General features: G+C 37.2%; 2 protein-coding genes across 2 annotated transcripts; one reads left to right on the top strand and one right to left on the bottom strand.

The window, feature by feature from the left end:
• Positions 1–16,946: 16,946 nt before the first annotated feature.
• Positions 16,947–20,837, top strand: LOC135153212 (uncharacterized protein K02A2.6-like). Its single transcript, XM_064095592.1, has one exon. The coding sequence runs from the start codon at positions 16,947–16,949 to the stop codon at positions 20,835–20,837; it is 3,891 nt and encodes a 1,296-aa protein (XP_063951662.1).
• Positions 20,838–20,938: 101 nt separating this feature from the next.
• LOC129272977 (allatostatin-A receptor-like) lies at positions 20,939–22,797 on the bottom strand. The gene is made up of 2 exons (XM_064095593.1): positions 22,201–22,797; positions 20,939–20,965 (listed from the first exon to the last, which is right to left on the bottom strand). The coding sequence occupies exons 1-2, from the start codon at positions 22,795–22,797 to the stop codon at positions 20,939–20,941; spliced, it is 624 nt and encodes a 207-aa protein (XP_063951663.1).
• Positions 22,798–23,046: the final 249 nt, after the last annotated feature.

Below are 23,046 nucleotides of genomic sequence, written 5' to 3' on the forward strand. Positions count from 1 at the left end.
CGATTACAAAAAAGTGTCTAGGATGTCCAGTTGTTAGATCTAAATCCCCCACCAAAATTTTACTCGCACATCGCGCTTGCATCACTTATAGTAACAAAATAATATGATCAATTTGTAATCTTCACGCTCGCACTTATTTGTTATAATTGAAATACACAACTCGTTCTTTATTCAAAAGCGTGCTTAAAAATGTTCGATTTACAGATTGGAATATATTAAAAAAATCAGCTCACACTTTGCGCTCGCATAATTTCTTTAGCAAGAACCTCATACTTTTCATGATTAAAGAGGTGAATAGAATGTCCCGTTTTTAGGTCTGAACCTCAAATAAGCTCGCGCTTTGGATAATTATGCAATAATCGTTATTCGATATATATCACGTTCTTTATTAAAGCGCCCATAAACTGTCAATTATTTTCAGATCGAAATATTAAAAATTTCAGCTCGCGCTTTGCGCTCGCATCAATTGTTCTTTTAGATACCCATCTTGATCATTGGTACCAAAAAAATTAGAACATCAATATTTCAGGTCAGAATATAAAGAAATTTCAGCTCACGCTTCGCATTATCGTTATGGTGAAATATGTAGTCTCCTTGTGAGTCACTACAAACAGTCCTAAACATTTGCCCTTTTCCTGTTTTCAGGTCAATATATTAAAAAATTCAGCTCGCGCTTCTTGCTCGCATCAATTTGTTATTCAGATATTATTCTGATCACTGGTACAAAAAAAAGCAGAATGAAAATGATGATGAATGCCAAGTTTTCAGGTCAGAATATAAAAACGTTCAGCTCGCGCTTTGCGCTCGCATTATTTTGTTGGTGATGTGTCTTTCTCAAGAGTCATATATGTATATATATATATATATATATGAAAGAAATGAATGAAGAGAACAATGGTAGGCGTAGCTTAAATCAAGGTTTAATTTCTCACATTTATATATATATATATATATATATATATATGTGGGTGTGTACGTATGTGTGTGAGGGTGAGTTTGTTTGTTTGTTTTGTGTGAAAGAGCGCCTTTGGAATGTTGATTTTTCCCCCTCCCCATCTTAAAAATGGATCGACGCCCCTGGATACCGAGGATGACCTCAGGGCATATTGGCTTCCTATAACTTAAATTGTTTGTATGATGAAAAAAAATGTTGAAATCTTGAAGATTGGGGGCGGTTTGAATCAAACTTTTGCTGGGGAGGGCTTAAGTATTTAAGTTAAACTTTAAGCTAATTTGAAAAAATATGTCTTATTGACCGGCCTCACGACAGTTTCCCATTTTATTCCTACCTTTTAATCACAGATAGCAATTTTTGCCACACCCTGGAAAATGGGTCATTTTACAAAATGCTTTTATTTCCCCGGTCAGTTAAAACGGTTTATATATTGTACATATATTTTAAGGACGAGGATTGGCCGAATCACGAGCGCAGTTGTAATTTTATACAAATTTAGGTCAAAATCACCATTTTCGGGGTCTGAATAAGAAATGATATTCAGAATTATCACTACAATATGCGTAGGAAACAAAATTTACTATGAATAAAATATGAGGCTTCGTTTTGCCCAATATGATAATTAAAGCGACTGTTTAGGCAATATACAACCCTAAACAATGTAACATTTATTCCGTCATCCTTGTTTATGTTTACAATTTAAATCTGATTAAATGGGTACTCCGTGCTGAAAACGATTATAATTTATATATTAAAAAAAATAGAGCAAAATTTACCGAGCAAATTTGATAACATGTAACAAAAATAGGTATATGCACGCCGTCATGAATATAACTTGGCTGATGTGTATATATGTCTCCTTGTATCAAACCAACTTGCATCAATGATTATGTTACACATCAAATCAGTAGTCAATCCAATTGTTTCAATTAATGGGTGATAACGTTTGAATGAATACAATTTCATATAATAAAATACAAAAGAATAAGTGGGTATGTGACATCATCATCTTCATCATATTCGTGAAGACATGCATAATACTGTTTCACCGAAATAATGCAGAAATTTAAAATGTTTTAACTTTGACATTCCTTGTTCGATTTTGATAACATTTACATCGCTTGGTTTACTTACTCAAAATAAGAAAAAGGACATCCAGCCAAAATACAACGATGAAAGATATCAATAACACATAACGTGATACATAATTATCATATAATTAATTAACCTATCACTATTCACAATTACCTTGGATATTCACTTTCAATTCTACAAAGAGAACTATATAACGAAATAAGTGATTTTGCTTTTTTTTGTCATTGCCCAATTTTTGTCATTATCATTCCAACTTCCTGGCACATTTTCTCAAAATTCACTTTTTTAAATCATTATTTGGATGAAATTTGAAAATTACATGGAATACTGAAGACATATGGCCCGTAATAAGGCAATGAAACCGAGATTATGTTCTTTATGTCTACATTCCTTCGTGCTTGTTCAACTTTCCTCAACAACAGGTAGCCTACCAATCAATTATTTTTGCCCCTATATAATAGAGGATTTACTAACATTCAAATAAAAAATCATCAATACATAACCAATTATCATAATAATTATAAAATCATATCAGTTGCTTAAGTTTTCTTTACATGAATAAAACAAACCTGGCCTTACGCTACTCATCCTTTGCTTTCATTTTTTTTCTTTCCATGCTATATCTTCGTTTTTCATTTTTCTATCAAACTAGCATGTTTCGAATTATTTTTTCTATTCCTGTCTTGTAACATTACATAAAGGTAAAATTAGAATTGTTAAAGAAATCAATTTTTTACTGTCGTTTTCTGCTTTTTAGTAATTGTTTGACGTTTATCTCCTCTTTACGTTGCAAAAAAAATCGATATACTTCCAAAATCGTCTCTTGTGGATTCCATTTGAGATGATTATACTGGTAAAAGATTATAACTCTAGATTAAACCCTGGTAATTTATTTTCGGTAACTTGTAACACTGTCAAATCTACATCAATATCAAGGTTGTTTTCCCAATGTAAACAACATTTGTAGGCGAAGATTATATATTCTTTTTAATGAGCTTTTCATACAAAACATTACAACTGCACTTCATTATCCCATTCGTTAGTTGCCGGACAACAAAACCATGAGGTCGGATATCGACGTTACTGCCATAGCTTAAAATTCTTATCCGTATTTGATGGATTTGACTTTATTTCTTGTCGTTTGTAGTCAGGCATAACAGTGTGGTTGGAGTAATTATAATTATATATACACATGATACATGCAATATAAAGTATACAGTGACAAATTGAATGTTGTTAGAAGAGCATGGCAGTTCAAACCTTGATTTTACTTGTACATTACACGGATGCTCAGTTTCATCAAGTACATGACCAATTCGCAGCTGGGCTATACTTGAAACAATGGTACACCTAACTGGATTACAAAGAAGCATTAACGTCACCAATACAAATAATACAAACAAATTTAAGCTATTTATATAAGTGCATTTCCTCAATGTCAATTTCTATCAACTTCTTGAATAAAATTCCACTCATCTCTATTTAACGTTCGTTATACCCTAGCACATTTTATTGAAGAAAAAAAATCGAAGAGGCATCAAGCTTATTCAGACTTCAAATCATTCTGCCTACATGGATTAAAGGATAAAAACAACAGAAAAAATATTCTGTGCAATAGGAACTAGGCCTTGGCGTACTGACTAAATTCTGCAAAGACAAATTTGATCTCCAAAACGGGGTTGCCGCTCGGGACAATTGTAGGCCTACAAACAGTTTTGATTTGAATATATTCTGTACACATGATTCTTTGCTACCTTTGTGGATTTTATAGATTACAGCTTACCGATACGGTTACACGACATTTGCTCAGGCGGCAATTGCTCCGGGCTTTATCTCGTCTAAGATATAGCGCAAGAGTTAGGGTTGCAATAGGTTTTCTGTTAGGTTTAGGGTTATAGGTTCATGATAAGGCATATGGGGTGTTGCAACATAACTTTCTTACAACGCCCCAATAGTGTTATATCCAGGGTTAAAGTTAGTCATTTCATTTGTGTGCGGAATTTATAGCGGAGCAATTGTCGCCGGAGTAATTGTCATGGAACCCACAGACACTGTTGTATGTCGAGATTGATTTTGTTGGTGCAAGGTCGTCGAGTGTGGTTGAACGCTGTTTTCAAACTGTCTGAATGAGACACTGGCCGACCTATCATCGTGATCACCACGGCCAACGCAACGCACTGCCTGAAGTATACCACGACGAAACAACTTGTTCTTGAAAACGTATATGAAGGGATTGGCGCAGGAGTTGCATACCGCCAAGATGACGGAGAAGTGGTAGTAGGTCTTGCTGAAGTCGACAGGCGCGCCGAGGGAGTAGCAGAGAAACAACAACTGGTTCGGTGCCCAGCAGAGGATGAAGACCAGGATGACCACGAAGAACGTCTTCTGCATGTCATTCGCTACCTTCAGATGCCATTTGTTGTTGTCATTGTCAACCACCGTGGGTCGACGATTCCCTTCTATCTCTCCGGAAATATTGACATTCCTGGGAGGTTGTTCTGAAAGTAGACAAAAATATATTGTGCGAAATTTTCTCTTATTATTATTCATCTATATACATTAAGAGAACACATGGATAAAGTATGTTCCAGTCAAGCATCCGCACGGCATATCACAAGTAATATGTCCCTCTCACTGACAACAGAAAAAGTAACAAATTCAATATTTATACTCAGTTTATTAGGAAAGCCTATTCTTCGATTGTAACAAGTTTTGTGAGGATTCCACATGTCTCACTTCATAAGTTTTGAATTGGCAAATCATTATTCATTACAATTTCATCCTGCATACTGAAGAACAGTGGTGCCAGGACGATCTTATCAGATTGTCAGAATCATGTTAGAATGCGATATGTAACACACAATCATCAAAACTGCATAAGATTCAGAGCCTTGCGGTACCCCTAAGTAAGCACTAGCTAGTGGTGAAGATATTCTATCAGGATTATCTGACTGAGGTCTGCCAGAGAGGAAAGATTTGATCCAACAAGGTTTCTAGCCAGAAATCCCAAGATTCATGTGTTATTCCTTGTCAGAGACTTTACTAAAGTGAAGGATTTATTTCTTTGGCCTATATAGGCACACTTCTAAACATTACAGTACCTTCTCTCTCCCATGCTCATTCACACCCTTGTACCTTCTCCCCAACGCACACATTATCGTAACATGAAACGTACGAAACAACTCCTCATGGAAAATAAGAAGGCCTTTTCTATCAAGTAAAGAGGTTTAAAGTTTCTATCGACATTGCTACTTGAACAGAATTCAGGCCCTTTGCCTCTCTTACCAGATTGTCCATGTTCTGCAATGTTGGCAGCGAGGGTCTTGGCCTGACGTCTCAGGGACTTGATGGTCTGACTGTGCAACAATAGCAGGATAATGATGGGAATGCCGTAGATAACAGTAAAGCACAGCAAACCTACACCCTGAAATGATCAGGAAAGAACGTTGACTGCTGGTTAGAGTATTGCCTTGAATTTCTTTCTCGCCAGCCTATCTTCAACTAAAGGTAGTATCGGCCATTTATATTGTTGCTATTGTTGTTGGAAACGGAATGTGACAAGCTTCACACCTTATACTTATTAATGGTCCTAAACTTGGGTTCCATAATGGAGGATATATCGTATCATATCATGAGGGGGGAATAGCTCCCTCAAGAATATATTTTCTTTGAGGGGAGAAGGAAAGTTGAGGCCCTACCCATGGCCCTGGGAAGCGGGGTGCTGGGGATGAAGCTGAAGCACCCCCAACGATTTTCCTTGGAGGTGCTGCGTGTATTATTCTCCATGCACAGGCAGCACCCTCTGATATTCTGGTAGGTGTAAAAAATCGTTCCCATGGCCCTGGCCCCACCCAGTATTAACCATGTGCAACTTCGGGAATTTTTGTTCATAAGAAGTGAAGTATTTGTCGTTCGCCATCAAAGGGTAGAAGGGTCGTTTTGCACGCTTCCCGGCGTCTCGTTGGAGGTAATACAAAGGACGAAATTGGAGATGGGATGGTGTGAATAGTAGAGCGGATTAGCTCCAAAAATCACAACAATTGTGCAAATTTTGACTAAAGCATAAAACTTTCACAAGTATTAGTATATGCCATAAGATTTATTTTAAAGATGGGAGGTAAATTTATAAATGCCATTTTCGGTCGTTGCCATGGCAACGGATTAATTTCTCCAAAACAACATACATTCCCATATAAATGGTAAATAAACATGATATAGATGACAACAATGATAATTTTCAGGCTCCCAATTGAATACATATGAAATTTAGAAATATTCAAGATCATCAAGATAGTTCCAATTGGTCCGTTGCCATGGCAACGGCTTGTATTTCCTCAGAAAAATAAACATTTTGATTAAAAAAAGTTGTAGAATATGATATATCTTTAATTTCCCCTAAATTTACAGTGCTTAACAAAGATATTTTGGTTGCTAAATGTGTAAATTACATCTCAAGCCATTGCCATGGCAACCAAATAACATCTAATTTACAAAAATTACATGGTTGTCAAGACAATGGATAGGTGGAAAATACAATTGGAATTGACTTAATCTGTATGCTTAAGTTTTGACCCCCTCATTTGAACAAAAAATACAAAATTGTTCTGCAGGAGTTCTTTATAAAGATAAAATATTATGTTGCTTTGAAAATGCTTGAATTGAATTTAAAAAGGAACAATTTTACAAAGGGCCCGTTGCCATGGCAACAGCTTATTTCCCTCTAGAAAGGTAAAAATATTGATAAAAATGTAGAATACATGTACGGTATGATCATCATTCCATTTTCCCTAATTTCAAGGTACTAATCGAGATATGTTTGTGACTAAATTTATAAATATAACATCTTAAGCCATTTCCATGGCAACCAAATAACATCTAATTTTTTTAAAAAGTGGATGATAAGGTTAAAAACAGGTGAAAGATACAATGAATATTAACTTAATGTGCATTATTTCGTAAGGTCTGAGCTACTCAATTAATTTAGGGGAAAATAATACAGTCAGTGTTCTGCATGAACTAATTAAAATAATAAACATTAAATGTTGCCTTGGTAATACTTGAATTCAACGATAAATATCAATGTTCCAAATGGCCTGTTGCCATAGCAACGGATCATTTACCCAAGAACAGTAGCAGTTTTGATTTTTAAAAAGGACTGTATAATCTGATTTTTCTTTCATTTCCCTTAACTTTAGGGTAAGAATAGATATGTTTGCTGTTAACATGCAAATAACATATAAATCCATTGTCATGGCAACCAAGTAACACTTAATTTGAAAAAAATATATAACATGGTTGACATGATAATGGACAGGTGGAAAATGCAATTTATAACAATTAACTCAAGGTTTGACCCAGTCATTTAATTTTGAACAAAGATTACAATGTTTCGCATTAGTTCATTAGAATTATGAAATTTGAGGTTGCCTTGGTAATGTTTGAAGTTAATGATAAATATCAATGTTGCAAATGGGCCGTTGCCATGGCAACGACTCTTTTTTCCCAAGAAAAGCACCAAATTTGATCGAAAAACAGTTTAAAATCTGCATTTTGTCATAAATTTCCCCTAATTTTAGGATGCAAAGCATAGATATGTTTCCTGTTGATGTACAAATAACTTCAGCCATTGCCATGACAACCAAATAACATCTAATTTCAGTGGCTTAATTTGGTTTCTATGTTTTAAGGGTGAAGTAGTACATTGGGACTAGTTACAAGGACAGCCAGTGGTCTGACGTGTCCAAAACCCTAAGACGGCTTCCAAAATTGGAGTTTGAAATGGCTGTTGATATATAAATGGACATATAGGTCATTTCCTATCAATCTGAGATATATGATTTTGGTGTCTAGACCATGGTTTCAATGGTCAAATAATACACTATCACAAGTTGAATGGACAGTCAGTTGTCCATTATATAAAAAAAATCCAAGATGGCTTCCAAAAATGGAGTCTAAAATTGCTGTTGCTGCATTAAAAAAGTAGTTTGTTTGATATCCTGGAATATGTTTATGTCATGGTTAAATGGGTCAAATAATACATTAGGACAAGTAACAAGGACAGTCAGTGGTCAAGTTTGTCCAAAAATCAAAGGTGGCTTCCAAAAATGGAATAGCTCCTGTTACTAACAAATGGACATATTTCGTGTAATATATGTCAGTAAATACATCATGTACATTTGAACAAGTTACAAGGACAGTCCGTAATCCAGTGTGTCTAAACATCCAAGATGGCTTCCGACAATTGGAGTCTAATCGGAGTCTGTTACTAAAAAATTGACATAGTTCATTTAAAATCCACCAAGAAAAAATTATTTTGGTGTTCACACTTTGGTTTCAAGGTTTTGAAAATATGTTTAGACTGGTTACAATGATATCCAGTTGTCCATTTTTTCCTAAAAATCCAAGAGGATTTTCAAAAAGGCATCTAAAATGACTTATATCACTCAGAAATTATCTGAGTTCATACAACATCAACACGTGAGAAAAATGTTTGGTGTCTACACTGTGGTATGAAGGGTCCACTATTACATTAGGACAAGTAACAAGGATGGTTAGTTATCAATTTTGTCCAAAATCCAAGGTAGATTCTAAAATTACATCAATGGGTGCTGTTGCCAACTCTTACCTGCTTGCATTTTTAATGTAGGCACCAAAATTATTTCTCACAAGTGGATATTACATCCACTTCAAAGTAACAGTTGTCATTTTAGAACCCATTTATGGAAGCCATCTTGGATTTTCAGGCAAAATGGACAATTGTAACCAGTCCCAAAGTATAATTTGATCCTTGAAACCCTAGTGTAGACACCAAAATAATATCACCAGGTGTATTTTTGATGTACTATGTCCATTTTTTAGTAACATTATAACCCCCATTTTTCAAGCCATCTTTGAATTTTTTGACACAATAATGACACCTGACTGTCCTTTCAACTTGACCAAATGTACAGTATTACTTGACCCTTTAAATACTAGTGTAGACACCAAAATCATATCCCCATAGTATATTATTAATGAACTATATTATGTCCATATTGAAGTACCAACAGTCAATTTAGACCCCATTTTGGAGGCCATCTTGGATTTTTTAACATACCAGTCCACTGACTGTCCTCGTAACTTGTTCTAATGCATTAAACCATGGTTTTATGATTATGGTTTAGACATCAAAATCATATTCCCCAGACAGATATTGAACAAACTATGTCCTAATTTATTATTTGACTCTTGAAAATATGGTTTAGACACCAGAATCACATCTCACAGGCGGATATAGAATGAGCTCTGCCAATTTTTAAGTAACAACAGTCAATTTTAGACCCCATTTTGTAAGCCATCTTGCGTTTTTTAACATACCAAAACCACCGACTGTCCTTGTAACTTGTCCTAATGCATTACTTGACCCTTTAAAATATGGTTTAGACACCAAAATCATATTCCCCAGACAGATATTGAACAAACTATGTTTATTTGTAAGCAACATTAGACATTGTTTTATATCTTTTATGGAAGCCGTCTTGGAATTTTGGACATACAAGACCACCGACTGTCCGTGTAGCTTGTCCTAATGTATTATTCGCCTTTGAAATCATAGTTTAGACACCAAAATCATATCTCACAGGTGAATATAAATGAGCTATTCCAATTTTAAGTATCAGCTGCCATTTTATAATTATTTTCGGAAGCCATATTGGATTTTCGGACATACTTGACTGTCGTTGTAACTTGTCCTAATATTATTAGACTCTTGAAACCAATGATTTAAAGTCAAAATCACTTCCCCTAGGCCAATATGAAATGAGCTACGTCCGCTTTAGGTATCAGCAACCATTTTAGATTCAATTTTTTGAAGCCAACTTATGTTTTTGGACATTCCAGACCACTGGCTGTCCCTGTAACTTGGCCCTATATGTACTATTGATCCTTAATAACCAATGAATAAAAAACAAATTAAAGCCATTTTATCAAGTAATGGATGAGTTGTGGATTTTTAGCATACGGCAGCCAGTGAGGGCACCATCTTGGATTTTTCTGTTACCCTGGATTACTTAATTTTTCTTTTCAACCTTTCAACCAGTAAGGGTATTTTTAAAAATTTAAATATTTTAATAAGTCTACTTATCATGTAAAATTAGCAGTGAATAGATTATACTTCATGTTGATTAGATTCATAATTATGTTAATTTAAAAATTATTACAGTATTTCAAAATCTTCTTCGTCAAAATCTGTAGTGTAATTTTGAGGGGTCCAGATATGATGTATTGAGTAAAATTTATTTTTAAAAGTTGTCAGCTAGCCCAGCGAAAGAGTAAAACTTTCGAAATTTTTCATTTTTTTTACAAAAATAAAATTTTGTAAAAGATTTTGGGTATAGTATTCGTAAAATAATCATATTTTATCCATCTCTCTTTCAGGTTCTCTTTATTTTTTTCTTGGTAATGATTTTTTTTGGGGGGAGTAGGGTTGCAGAATTTCCGGGAATTTTCTTTTCATGGGAATAAACGGGAATTTGGTGGGAATTTTTTGAATTTTCGGCAATTTTCAAAAAATGATGGGAATTTTCAAAAAGTAACAATTTTCTGTTATATGCAGAAATTAAAATGCGTACTAGCAGATGATACTTGATAATTCTTTGTCATCAAATTTCGAGCCAAGTATTATGCTAAAACAGTCAGACAAAGCAAAATTTTAATGATTTCCATGTAAAAGTTGATTTACTGTATTTACATTGATTAGGAGCTCAAGACCATGTCAACTCCTCAGATAGACTTTTGATTTTGATTTATCAACGCCTATTATCCCCTTATATATTGATATGATGAACGGCCTTAAAGCACAAATCACACCAAGACGCTTTCTTCAAAATGGCAGCCTGCGAATACTTTGAACGAAATTGACCAGCCTCGAAATTAGAGTTTCGGGAATTTATTTGAGCCCAAAAAAGTCTGATATGATTTTTGTAGGTCTTATTTCGATGCCATGTATAATGAAATAAGATGGTGCTTATCATTTAGCATATTTATGTTCAGCACCCTCAAATAAGGGACAAGGAAATAAAATAAACATATTGTTTTTTTCAAAATTTGTACTTTTAAGGGACCATTGGCAACATTGATATTTATCATTATGTTCAAGCATTACCAAATCAACATATCGTAAGAAATCGATCATGCATAACACTTAATGTGATTTTAAAATTAAAAGAGTAGGTCAAACCTTACGCATATCAAGTTAATTTTATTGTATTTTCCACCTGTCCATTATCTTGTCAGCCATGTTATTTTTTGGTAAATTAAATGTTATTTTATTGCCATGGTAATGCCTTAAGATGTTATTTATACATTAAACAACAGAGATGTACGTGTATGTTTGGCACCCTAAATTTAGTAGAATTGAATGAAAAATAAGATTCTACAAGGTATTTTTTATCAAAGATGGTATTTTAGGGGGAATAAAATGACCCGTTGCCATGGGAACAGAACACACATTTGTAAACATTGATATCAATAAATCCAAGCATATTAAGTTAATTTTATCGTATTTTCCACCTGTCCATTATCTTGTCAGCCATGTTATTTTTTGGGTAAATTATATGTTATTTTATTGCCATGGTAATGCCTTAAGATGTTATTTATACATTAACCAACAGAGATGTACGTGTATGTTTGGCACCCTAAACTTAGTAGAATTGAATGAAAAATAAGATTCTACAAGGTATTTTTTATCAAAGATGGTATTTTAGGGGGAATAAAAATGGAACAGAACACACATTTGTAAACATTGATATCAATAAATTCAAGCATTACCAAGGCAACATCAGTTTTTATCATGCTAATGAACTCATGCGGAACACTTACTGTATTTTTTGTTCAAAACTTAATGACTGGTCAAAGTCAAACCTTATGTAGATTAAGTAAATCTTTACGTTACATTCCACCTGTCCATTATCATTACAACTGTGTTAGTTTGTTTTAAAAATTATATCTTAATTGGTTGCCATGGCAATGGCTGAAGATGTTATTTATTTATTAACAGCAAGCATATATATGCTTAGCTCCCTAAAATTGGGGCAAATGAAATAAAAATAAGATTTTACAATTTTTTTGTTTATCAAACATGATACTTTTCTGGGGGAAATGAGCTGTTGCCATGGCAACGGGGCATTTGAAACACTAATATTTATCATTAAATGCAAGTATTACCTAGGCAACATAATTTTATTATTCGAATGAACTCATACAGAACTCTAACTGAAATTTTTGTTCGAAATTAAATGACCGGCCAAACCTTTCGCATATTGAGTTATTTGTATTTGTATTTTCCACCTGTCCAAAAGCTTGTCATCCAAATCATTATTTTTTAGTATTAGATATTATCTGGTTGCCATGGCAATAGCTTCAGATGTTATTTATACATTTTGCATCAAACATATCGATGTTTAGCACACAAAGATTAGGGGAAATGCAAGAAAAATCAGATTCTACAGTCCCTTTTTTTATCAAAATTGATACTAAATGATCTGTTGCTATGGCAACAGGCCATTTTGAATATTGATATTTATTGTTGAATTCAAGTATTACCAAGGCAACATCAATGTTTATCATTCTAATTTAGTTCATGCAGAACACTGACTGTATTATTTTCCCCTAAATTAATTGAGTAGGTCAGACCTTACGAATGCACATTAAGTTAATATTCATTGTATCTTTCACCTGTTTTTAACCTTATCATCCACTTTTAAAAAAAATTAGATGTTATTTGGTTGCCATGGAAATGGCTTAAGATGTTATATTTTTAAAATTTAGTCACAAACATATCTCGATTAGTACCTTGAAATTAGGGAAAATGGAATGATGATCTTACTGTACATGTATTTTACATTTTTATCAATATTTTTACTTTTCTAGAGGGAAATAAGATGTTGCCATGGCAACGGGTCCTTTGCAAAATTGTTTATTTTTAATTTAATTCAAGCTTTACCAAGGCAACATTAATTTTTATCTTTATAAAGAACTCCTGCAGAACACTTTCTGTATTTTTTGTTCAAATGAGGGGGTCAAATCTTAAGCATACAGATTAAGTTAATTCCACTTGTATTTTCCACCTGTCCATTGTCTTGTCAAACATGTTATTTTTGTAAATTAGATGTTATTTGGTTGCCATGGCAATGGCTTGAGATGTAATTTACACATTTAGCAACCAAAATATCTTCGATAAGCACTGTAAAGTTAGGGGAAATTAAAGATAAATCATATTCTACAACGTTTTTTTAATCAAAATTTTTACTTTTCTGGGGAAAAACAAGCCGTTGCCATGGCAACGGACCAATTGGAACTTTCTTGATGATCTTGAATATTTCTAAATTTCATATGTATTCAATTGGGAGCCTGAAAATTATCATTTTGGTCATCTATATCATGTTTATTTACCATTTACATGGGAATGCATGTTATTTTGGAGAAATTAATCCGTTGCCATGGCAACGGCCGAAAATGGCATTTATAAATTTACCTCCCATCTTTAAAATAAATCTTACGGCATATACTAACACTTGTGAAAGTTTCATGCTTTAGTCATAATTTGCACAATTGTTCGGCTAATCCGCTCTACTAGAAGGACTTTTGCTTGCGTCGTCCCAAGCAAAGACCTCATGGTGTGCATTATGCACTCAATAATTAAGAGACTGGAATGGCATGGTGTAAACTCATCAAGAATTTCTATTAATGGATTCGATCACGGGTCCGTGTAGTTTTTCTTAGAGGACCAAGGGGGAGTTGAATTTGTGAATTTGTTTAAATGACCCTCTGTTTTCTTTTGGTTGGGGATGCGTAAACTTATGTTATGATTAGAAAAAAATTATCTTTTATTCAATCAAACAAAAAAGAAAGACTGCCTCCATTTTTACTTTAGGAACATCATAACCGGAGCATATTTTACGAAATATGCTGATGGTGTTTCTTAAAACTGTTTCTTATACGTTTCTATAACTTAACGGATAACTGGCGAACTGCTCTTGTTAAACTCGGAGATGTAAAATAAGAGGGGGTAGTGAAAATAACCTTGAATTTGACTAATCATGCTAATTATAAACTTTGATTCACTGTGCAAGGAAATTAAACAGTCATAGTTTGTACTTTAACTAGCCAATGGAAGCAAAGTGATTGGCACCGGCAAAGAACGAATGAACAGTCGTGCACAAAATCGTGTGTTAATTTATGAAAAGCTTTATGGAACTTCCCCAGGGCAAAACTTAGCGGACGATTGGCAATGGAAATATGTATCGGCGCAAGCACATCCCAGTGAATACTCGCAACGACTGAATGAGGAGTTTTCGCCTCCGCGACGCAGATCGCTTAACGGATTGTCAAATGCCCTTCATGACAATGAACAACCAAGAGGTCGTCCTGGACTCTGGAAAGCGATATATTTGCAATTCTACGACAGCTTCGGAACCTAGGGCGAACTGCTGTTTCGGTTCATCAATTTTCGACAAAGACCTCCTAGGTGTTCATTGTCATTTTTCGGGCAGATTCAATAAATTCAATGCGTTCTAGAATTCGTTCTGCTTGGCGATGCGAAAACTCGCTGTCATGAAACCCAAGCACGTGAGGGAGGTTTGCAGCGCTTTCACTGTTTTCTCCATAGTCCTAACCACCGACATGAAGATTCTCAATTGAATATCCCTTGTTAACTGAAAAGAATGAGTGGGAACGAAATGATTAAAGCATTGAAACAAAAAGAAAACGCTGTTTACAATTTTATACAAAGCTTTTAAGACCGTCACTCTAGTAACTATTTGTGATGTATGAACTGAAGACTAACGATGCAAGCTTGATGTGCAGCCTTGTACGCATGCGCGAGGGAGAGCAAGATGGCGTAACATTAAATGGCAGACACTACTCTACATCGCTGTGCTATTATCTCATTATTATGTATCCCTTTAAGAACCACAACAAAAACATAACAATTTGGCGACGAGGATGGGATAAAAATGAGAGTATAGATTGGACTTGTTTCCAGTTATAGTGACATGCATTCCGGATAGCTTTTGGAAATTGGCCGCGGATATTGTCATGGACATTGTCATTGTCATTGATACACTGCAGTGCAAGCAAGCATAGTGTGATCGGTCAATCGCAGCCTAGCCGTAATTTGGATGACGGATGAATGTGGCTTGTTGAAATGGACGCTTTGCAGAAGCCTCACACCGCTCATGCCAGCCTATATTGAGACCGAGTTATGTAGTGTCTACAGCCCATAGCATAGGCATAACGTTGACAATTGCTGTAAATTATGCCTAGCCCTAGCCCTAGATGTTACTTGTTAGTTTCTACATTTGAATATTGACATAGCAAATTGGAGCCAACTTCAAGCCCGAAGTCTCTAAAGCAGCCCAACCCAGCAGCAAGCAACATAGCCCAACCCAAGGACCAAGCCGATCGAGGACCCAGCCGAGACCTCTTTTGCCAGGTTCAGCCCAGACGGTGTTGCAGTCATTAGTCAAGTCCAGCCAAGCAAGTTTTGAGTCTGCAAGCCAGGACAAAGTTGTCGTGCCAAGAAGACTCAATACAAATTCAAGCCAAGCTGCATAATTAATGAATGAAACAGAAACAAAACATCAAAGACTTTAAAGACTTTTTGATGGACTTATTATGAATAATAATAAACACAGCATTTATTTATTATGAACTGAAGCTTAATCTAAGACAAAAGGTAAGATTAAGACAAATTAGTCCAGGTCCAAAAATACATTATAGTTGTATTTGCAACGTGTTGGACTAAATTAAAGAATTAGTCGAAACATAGATCTGGTCTAATGTAACAAAGTACCGTACATGCCCTGGTGAGTTGTTACACTGGTTCAATTAGGTACTAGTATTTAGATTTAGGTCATTAAAATAGCAATTATAGATCTAGGTCTAGAACCAACAGGACCAAGTCCAAGACTGAATTGAGATCTGATGCTACAGTAAATAACTATAAACTTAAGCTGAGTTTATGCCGTAGTCATATAGCAAGTTGGTCCAGTCAACTGGTCTAAGTCTATGCAAGTAGGACCAGGCCTATGAAAGTTAGGACCAACAAGAAGGTCCAGGTTTAAAAAAACAGGACTAGGTCTAATCAGTTGTAGGACTATAACTTAGGCCCAAAGTGTTGATCGATTATAGTCTAAGACTTAGCAATTAGGACCAGGACCCAGTGCCTATATTTGCTATGCCATTGAATAACTGCAGCCCCACGACACGGGAGTAGTCCCACATATACCAGTTGTGTGTAGTGATATAGTATTGTCAATCGTTGGACTATCTATGTCGTTCTAGCTCATTTGTTTCAAGTATACATTAATGCTTTGTAGGCATTATGTACTAAGAAAATAAGCTTTGCTTACGCGCAATTGCAAGATCAAAATCATATTTTATGATCAATAAGTCTAGATATACTTAGTGTTACAGCTACCTATTGTGTAGTCACAATCAAGTTAACAGCTGGATTTTGTACAACATATGAAACAAAATTATGGCAAGCCAACATATAGGTAGTGTGCCCAAACTGAGTGATGGGTACAATTTTGACGAATGGCTTGAACTCCTAGAAGCATGGTTTGATGCTAACAATATACAGGAAGATGGGAAAAGAAGGGCGATATTTCTGACCAATCTTGGTAGCAAGAGCTATCACATTCTCAGAGCTCTCTTGCAGCCGAGTAAACCAATAGATCAAACATACACAGTATGCAAAAACACGCTTACGTCACACTTCGTACCAAAGCCTACCGAAATTGTTCAGCGCTATAGGTTTTACACTTGTGTGCAAAAGCAAGATGAGTCCATACCGCAATTTGTGGCAAATTTGCGCCAATTAAGCGAAGGCTGTAATTTCAAAGAATTAGATAACATGATTAGGGACCGCTTAGTAGTGGGTTGCCGGGATATCGCAATTCAACGCAAGCTGTTAAGTGAGTCATCCCTAATCTTACAACATGCACTTCAGACCGCCACAGCTATGGAGGTAGCAGACAGAGATGTTGAAAAGCTCAAGGTATTGAGTAAAGGGACCGAGTCACCGACAGTTCAGAAGATGCAGGGCAGAAGCCAGCATAAACCATTTGTGTCCTCATCGCGTAAAAATACACATCAAAGACAGAAGCAGGACGTGCAGCAAAAGCCAAGCCAAAAGAAACAGGAAAAACCTGCCTCAAGATGTTGGAGATGTGGGTCAGGTGATCATGTCCAGTCAGCATGTAGATTTAAGGATGAGAAATGCTATCAGTGTTCTCAAGTGGGTCACACCCGCAGCCAGTGTGAGAAGATCAAGCAATACAGATCTAGAAAGAAATATGCAAACCACTTGAATGGTGAGGAAGGTGCAGAACTGACAGAAAACATGCCTGGTGGAGAACTTAGACACCTTAGGGGTGGAATGGTAAATAAGATGGCAAAGTACAGTGAACCGTTCCAGACTAGCCTAAGCCTAAATGGGATCCAAGTTAACTTAGAAATAGACACAGGAAGCCCCTGGACGATGATGTCGCAGCAGGATTTCCATAAACTGGGACATCGAGCTGATGTGAAGCAAGCAAATGTTTCCTTGAAAACATACACAGAGTCATCAGTACCAATCATTGGTGAGGCAATGGTAGAAGTCAAGTTTGATGCCAGCCAACCACCAAAGAAATTGACACTTCTTGTAGTTGAGAAAGGTGTTGCGTTACTGGGCCGAGACTGGATGCAAGCCGCACCAGAAGGAATCTACAGATTCCTACAGAATCGCCTCAACCTTCAAACACATGTTTCCAACAATCCAGAAACCGTGCATAAGATACAAACTACCTTACAAGACATGTTAGTGAAGCACAAGCAAGTGTTTGACTGTTCAAAAGTTGGTAAACTTGAAGGCTACCAGGCAAAGGTGCATCCTCAAGATGATGGAGATAAAGCCAGGTTCTACAAAGCTGCCCCAGTCCCATATGCAATGCGCCAGAAAATTGACGAAGCCATCGATGAGCTACAGGACCAAGGCGTGATTGAGCCGGTGAAGTTTGCTGATTACGCATGTCCTATCGTAGTGGTGAAGAAACCAAATGGTAAAGTCCGCATCTGTGGCAACTATAAGTTGACAGCAAATAAAGTTCTAAGGGTGGAACGGTACCCAATTCCGTCGCTCCAGGATATGCTCCAGGACTTAGGTGGAGGTCAACAGTTCAGCAAGCTTGACCTTTCACATGCATACCACCAGATAGAATTTGATGAACAAGCAAGGAAGTACACCACAGTAAATACACACAGAGGACTTTTTCAGTACACTAGGTTACCCTTTGGTATCGCCACAGCCCCTGCGCTCTTCCAAAGAGCAATAGAGTCACTCTTAGCTGACATACCAATGTGTCGCCCGTACCTAGATGATATTATAGTTAGCGGGAAGACAGATGAAGAACACATTGCCAACTTGCAAGCTGTACTGCATTGCCTAGAGAGTAATGGACTTCGACTGAAAAGGGAAAAGTGTGAGTTCATGATGGACTCGGTGGAGTTCCTTGGCCACAAGCTGGATCAACATGGAGTTAGCCCACTCCCAGACAAGATAGAAGCCATAAAGAAGACTCCAAGACCACAGAACCAGAGTCAACTACAGGCATACCTAGGACTTCTGGGCTACTATCGGAAGATTATACCAAATTTGACCAAAGAGATCGCCCCACTAATAACACTGTTGAAGGCAGAGTATGCTTCAGTGCCAAAGAAGCAGGGAGACCGGAACAAAGCAGATCCAAACCTGAAGTGGGGAGGAGACCAAGAAAGAGCCTTCCAGAAGTCAAAGGAACTGGTTCAGAGTGACACAGTGTTGACACACTACGACCCCAGTAAGCCTTTGTTGTTGCAATGTGATGCAAGCCCCTATGGTCTAGGTGTAGTCCTCAGCCATGTAGGGACAGATGGTCTAGAGAAGCCCATTTCTTTCGCATCACGCACGCTCACCAGAAGTGAAGCAAATTACGCCCAATATGAAAAAGAAGGACTCTCTGTCATTTTCGGTTTAAAGAAATTTCACAAGTACCTGTACGGAAGACGATTTACAATCGTCACAGACCACAAGCCGCTGTTAGGCATATTCGGTGACACCAAACCTGCAAGCCCCATGGCCTCTGCACGGTTAGCCAGGTGGCATATGATCCTCTCAGCCTACGACTATGACATCATATACAAGGAAGGTAAACAGCACCAGAATGCAGACGCCCTATCACGCCTACCCTTGGCAGATGATCAAACAGTGTGGTCGCATCAGAGTCTTGCAGAGCTGGATGAACAGCCTCCAGTTCAAATCAACATGCTGGATATTGACACAAGGCCAGTTGAAGCCGATGAAGTCAGAAGAATCACCAAAAGGGATCCTGTTCTCGCAAGAGTAACAGCCTATGTGATGAATGGATGGCCAAACCCCAAGAACGTTCCACCAGAGCTCAAAGCCTTTGCGCAGAAGAAGGAGGAACTCTCGATTGAGGATGACATCATATTATGGGGGCATAGAGTGGTCATTCCAGACAACAAGCAGATGAGACAAAGGATCCTTGATGAACTTCATGGGACTCATCCAGGCATAGTCAAGATGAAAGCACTTGCACGATCCTTTTTATGGTGGCCAGGCATCGACAAAATGTTGGAAGAGAAGGTGAAGACCTGTACAACTTGTCAGGAGCACCAGCGAAGCCCACCACCTGCTCCTATCCACCCATGGGAGTTCCCAGAACGTCCCTGGAGTAGGATCCACATCGATTACGCCTACATCGATAACCAGAACGTGCTGATTGTTGTTGACGCATACACCAAGTGGATTGAAGCTATTAGAGTAGCACACGCCACTGCAGCTGCTACAGTCACTGCCATGCGACGCCTGTTTGCAACGTATGGTATTCCAGAAACAGTCGTAAGTGACAACGGCACCCAGTTTGTCTCTGAAGACTTTTCGAACTTCCTGTTCAACAACAATGTAGAACATGTTCAAACAGCCCCAAAACACCCTTCCAGCAATGGCCTTGCTGAAAGGGCTGTGCAAACCTTGAAAAGTGGAGTTAAGAAAACCAGTGGAACATCATTGGAGATGCGCATCCAAGTATTCCTAATGACCTATCGGATAACTCCACAAGGAACTACCATGAAAACACCAAGTGAACTAATGTTCAAAAGGAGGATCAGAAGTAGAATGGATCATGTCCGTCCGAACCTGCACAAGTCGGTTCAGAAGCAGCAATCTGCAATGAAACAGGCGGCAGACAAGCGCTCAAAGATGAGACAGTTCAAGTTGAATGATACTGTTCTGGTGAAGAACTTTGCAGCCGGACCAACTTGGCTCAGAGGAATAGTAACCGAAAAACTCAATGAAGTCATGTACGTGATAGAGTTACAGGATGGTAGAGAGGTACGTCGCCATGTGGATCACATTAGACTTTACACTATATCGCATGGAAATGATCATGACAAGGAAGAAATGCCTGATCAGAACACCAATCTACAACCAGAGATTCTGATTCAACAGACGCAGTATCCAAGCCAGACAACAGAAAATCCCAATATGGCACCTAGTACTAGCGAATCCTTAATTTCAAACACTGAACAGAGTATCGCTGATACTACAGCCATGTCACAGCAGGTCCAAACAGAGTCACTAAGTGATTCTGATGGAGCTGTCATGCCAAACATGCCAAATTCTAAAGTCATGTCAGAAAGACGAATGTCCAACCGGAAGTCAAAGACACCCTCAAAGTTAAGAGATTTCATTGTATATCATTAAAGCTATACACGATAGCAGCTAAAAAAAAAAAAGGAAAAAGCTGTTAACATGATTGTAAATAGTTGTTGGATATACAGTTAGGAGAAACACTTAAAGCCACGTTAAAAGGCTTCTAGTTGGTATTGATACTAATTTGTAAATCCAACAACAAAGAGGTATGTTATAAATTGGTAATTCAATTTGATAGTTGAATGATAAAAATAAAAAAAAATAGAGGGTGGAGAGAAGAATGAAGTTCTATAGGTAGAGAGAAAAAGTGTTACCTTTAAATTTGATATGGAGGAAAATAATGACAATCACAAGTGTTGTAATCTTGAAAGTTTGTTTATTGGAGAAATATGAAAAGCACATAACTCGCATTGTATATAGTAAACTAGTCTGAGATTTAGATTTTAGCCGTTATATGAGTCGTGAAAATTGTATTTGGAGTCATTCACGAGATATTCATTGATGCAAACACATTTATGCAAACTTATTGATAAGGTTTAGCATATGATACAGTCTTAAGGATTACATTATTATTATATCCTGATTCATGTGATAAGAGTCACACAGTTTATGCTAGTGAACAATTAACAGATAACCCAATGAAGTAAAATGCCACCTGTAGCTATTTCTTTATAAAGTGAGATTTAGGATGAAGTATATTCAAAGAGGTTAGTTTGAAATAGTCATGTATGTTTAATTGATTATGGTTAATTGTTGAGTAAGCCAAGTATTATGGCGAAGTTTAGCCTAGCATGCCTAGTTTAGTATTACTGTTATCTGGTTACAAGTTATACAGTGTTACTTGTTGTATTTAGTGTTATACATGGGTTGTGAATGTATTACATTAGCCAGTTGAAATGAAGCAGGATATGCTCCCAATTAAAAGGGGAGGAATGTGATGTATGAACTGAAGACTAACGATGCAAGCTTGATGTGCAGCCTTGTACGCATGCGCGAGGGAGAGCAAGATGGCGTAACATTAAATGGCAGACACTACTCTACATCGCTGTGCTATTATCTCATTATTATGTATCCCTTTAAGAACCACAACAAAAACATAACACTATTGTTTAAACTTAAAAGAAAAAACGTGTTAACAGTAGTTGTTGGAGTGACGGGCTTAAAAAGCGTTGCGCTTAAGGGTACGCTGCAAAAACGCCGGTGTTAATTTAACACCAGCCTGATATCTATAACGGTCCACACCAGAGAAGCGTTGAAACAACACCAGTTAAGAATCAAACCGATATTGGTTTAACACTAATTGGTGTTGCTTCAACACCTCTCTGGTGCGGAGCAGCCATATAGATACCAGGCTGGTGTTAAATTGACACCTGCGTTTTGCAGTGTAAGAAGGAAGAACGATTGATTTACATACCAATTTGTGTGCTGGGCTTGGATAGGGCAAGTAGATACAAACGCTGTCGACGACATCATATACGAAGAAGAAGAATGTTGGCGCCACGATACCAATTAGCAAGCAACACGAGGAAATAAGTACGGTGAGCCTTGTGGTGAAAACACGCTTGTATTTCAACGGATGCACCACGGCAACATAGCGTTCCAAGGTCACCACCACTAGGAAATAGATGGACGTGATGATGAATAGCCAGAGGATATATTTCGATATGTAAAAACGACACATAAATTCGCCTGCCAGTCCCTTTGGTATGGATGGAACTTGTGGAAACACATGAATGGGAATAAGCCAGAAGGAAGTGAGAAAATCTGCGATGGCGAGGTTGACGATGAACCGGCTAGTGCGTGTACGAAGTGGAGGTACACGTATGAGAACGAAGCAGACGAGCGCATTCCCCGCCATTCCGCTGAAACCGATGACCCCGTAGACGGTACGGACCAAGGCACTGTTGTCGATACCGCTCACGGACCAACCATGATCGTCGACGACTACGTCAGTGCTCGTTGATATGGTCGTGGTTGGCTTCGTGGCGCCTTCCAAAGATGTAAGTTCCATTGTGTCTTAAAGGCTATCCAATACTTCTACTACTACTTCGAGTGTTATAGGACGAACATATTATGCTAACTCGGGAGTCTTGAAGCAGTCAGACTGTATGTCCAATTAAATCAGGGTAAAGGTGTAATTATGGTTACAGTTATAATCCCTTGTACCAGGTAGCTGTCACCAACAAGGAAACTTGCTTTTGATCCTATAGGCCCTATTTGAAATGAGTATAGGCTACTATAGCAATGAAATAATTTTGCT

This window comes from Lytechinus pictus, chromosome 2 (genome assembly GCF_037042905.1).
Source record: "Lytechinus pictus isolate F3 Inbred chromosome 2, Lp3.0, whole genome shotgun sequence".
Lineage (NCBI taxonomy): Eukaryota > Metazoa > Echinodermata > Echinoidea > Temnopleuroida > Toxopneustidae > Lytechinus > Lytechinus pictus.

Coding starts and splice junctions, on each gene's coding strand:
- LOC135153212 (XM_064095592.1), top strand. CDS start 16,947: ATGATTAGGGACCGCTTAGTAGTGGGTTGCCGGGATATCGCAATTCAA.
- LOC129272977 (XM_064095593.1), bottom strand. CDS start 22,797: ATGGAACTTACATCTTTGGAAGGCGCCACGAAGCCAACCACGACCATA. Junction 20,966..22,200: donor CAAGCCCAGCACACAAATTG/GTATGTAAATCA, acceptor TTTACAAATTAG/TATCAATACCAACTAGAAGC.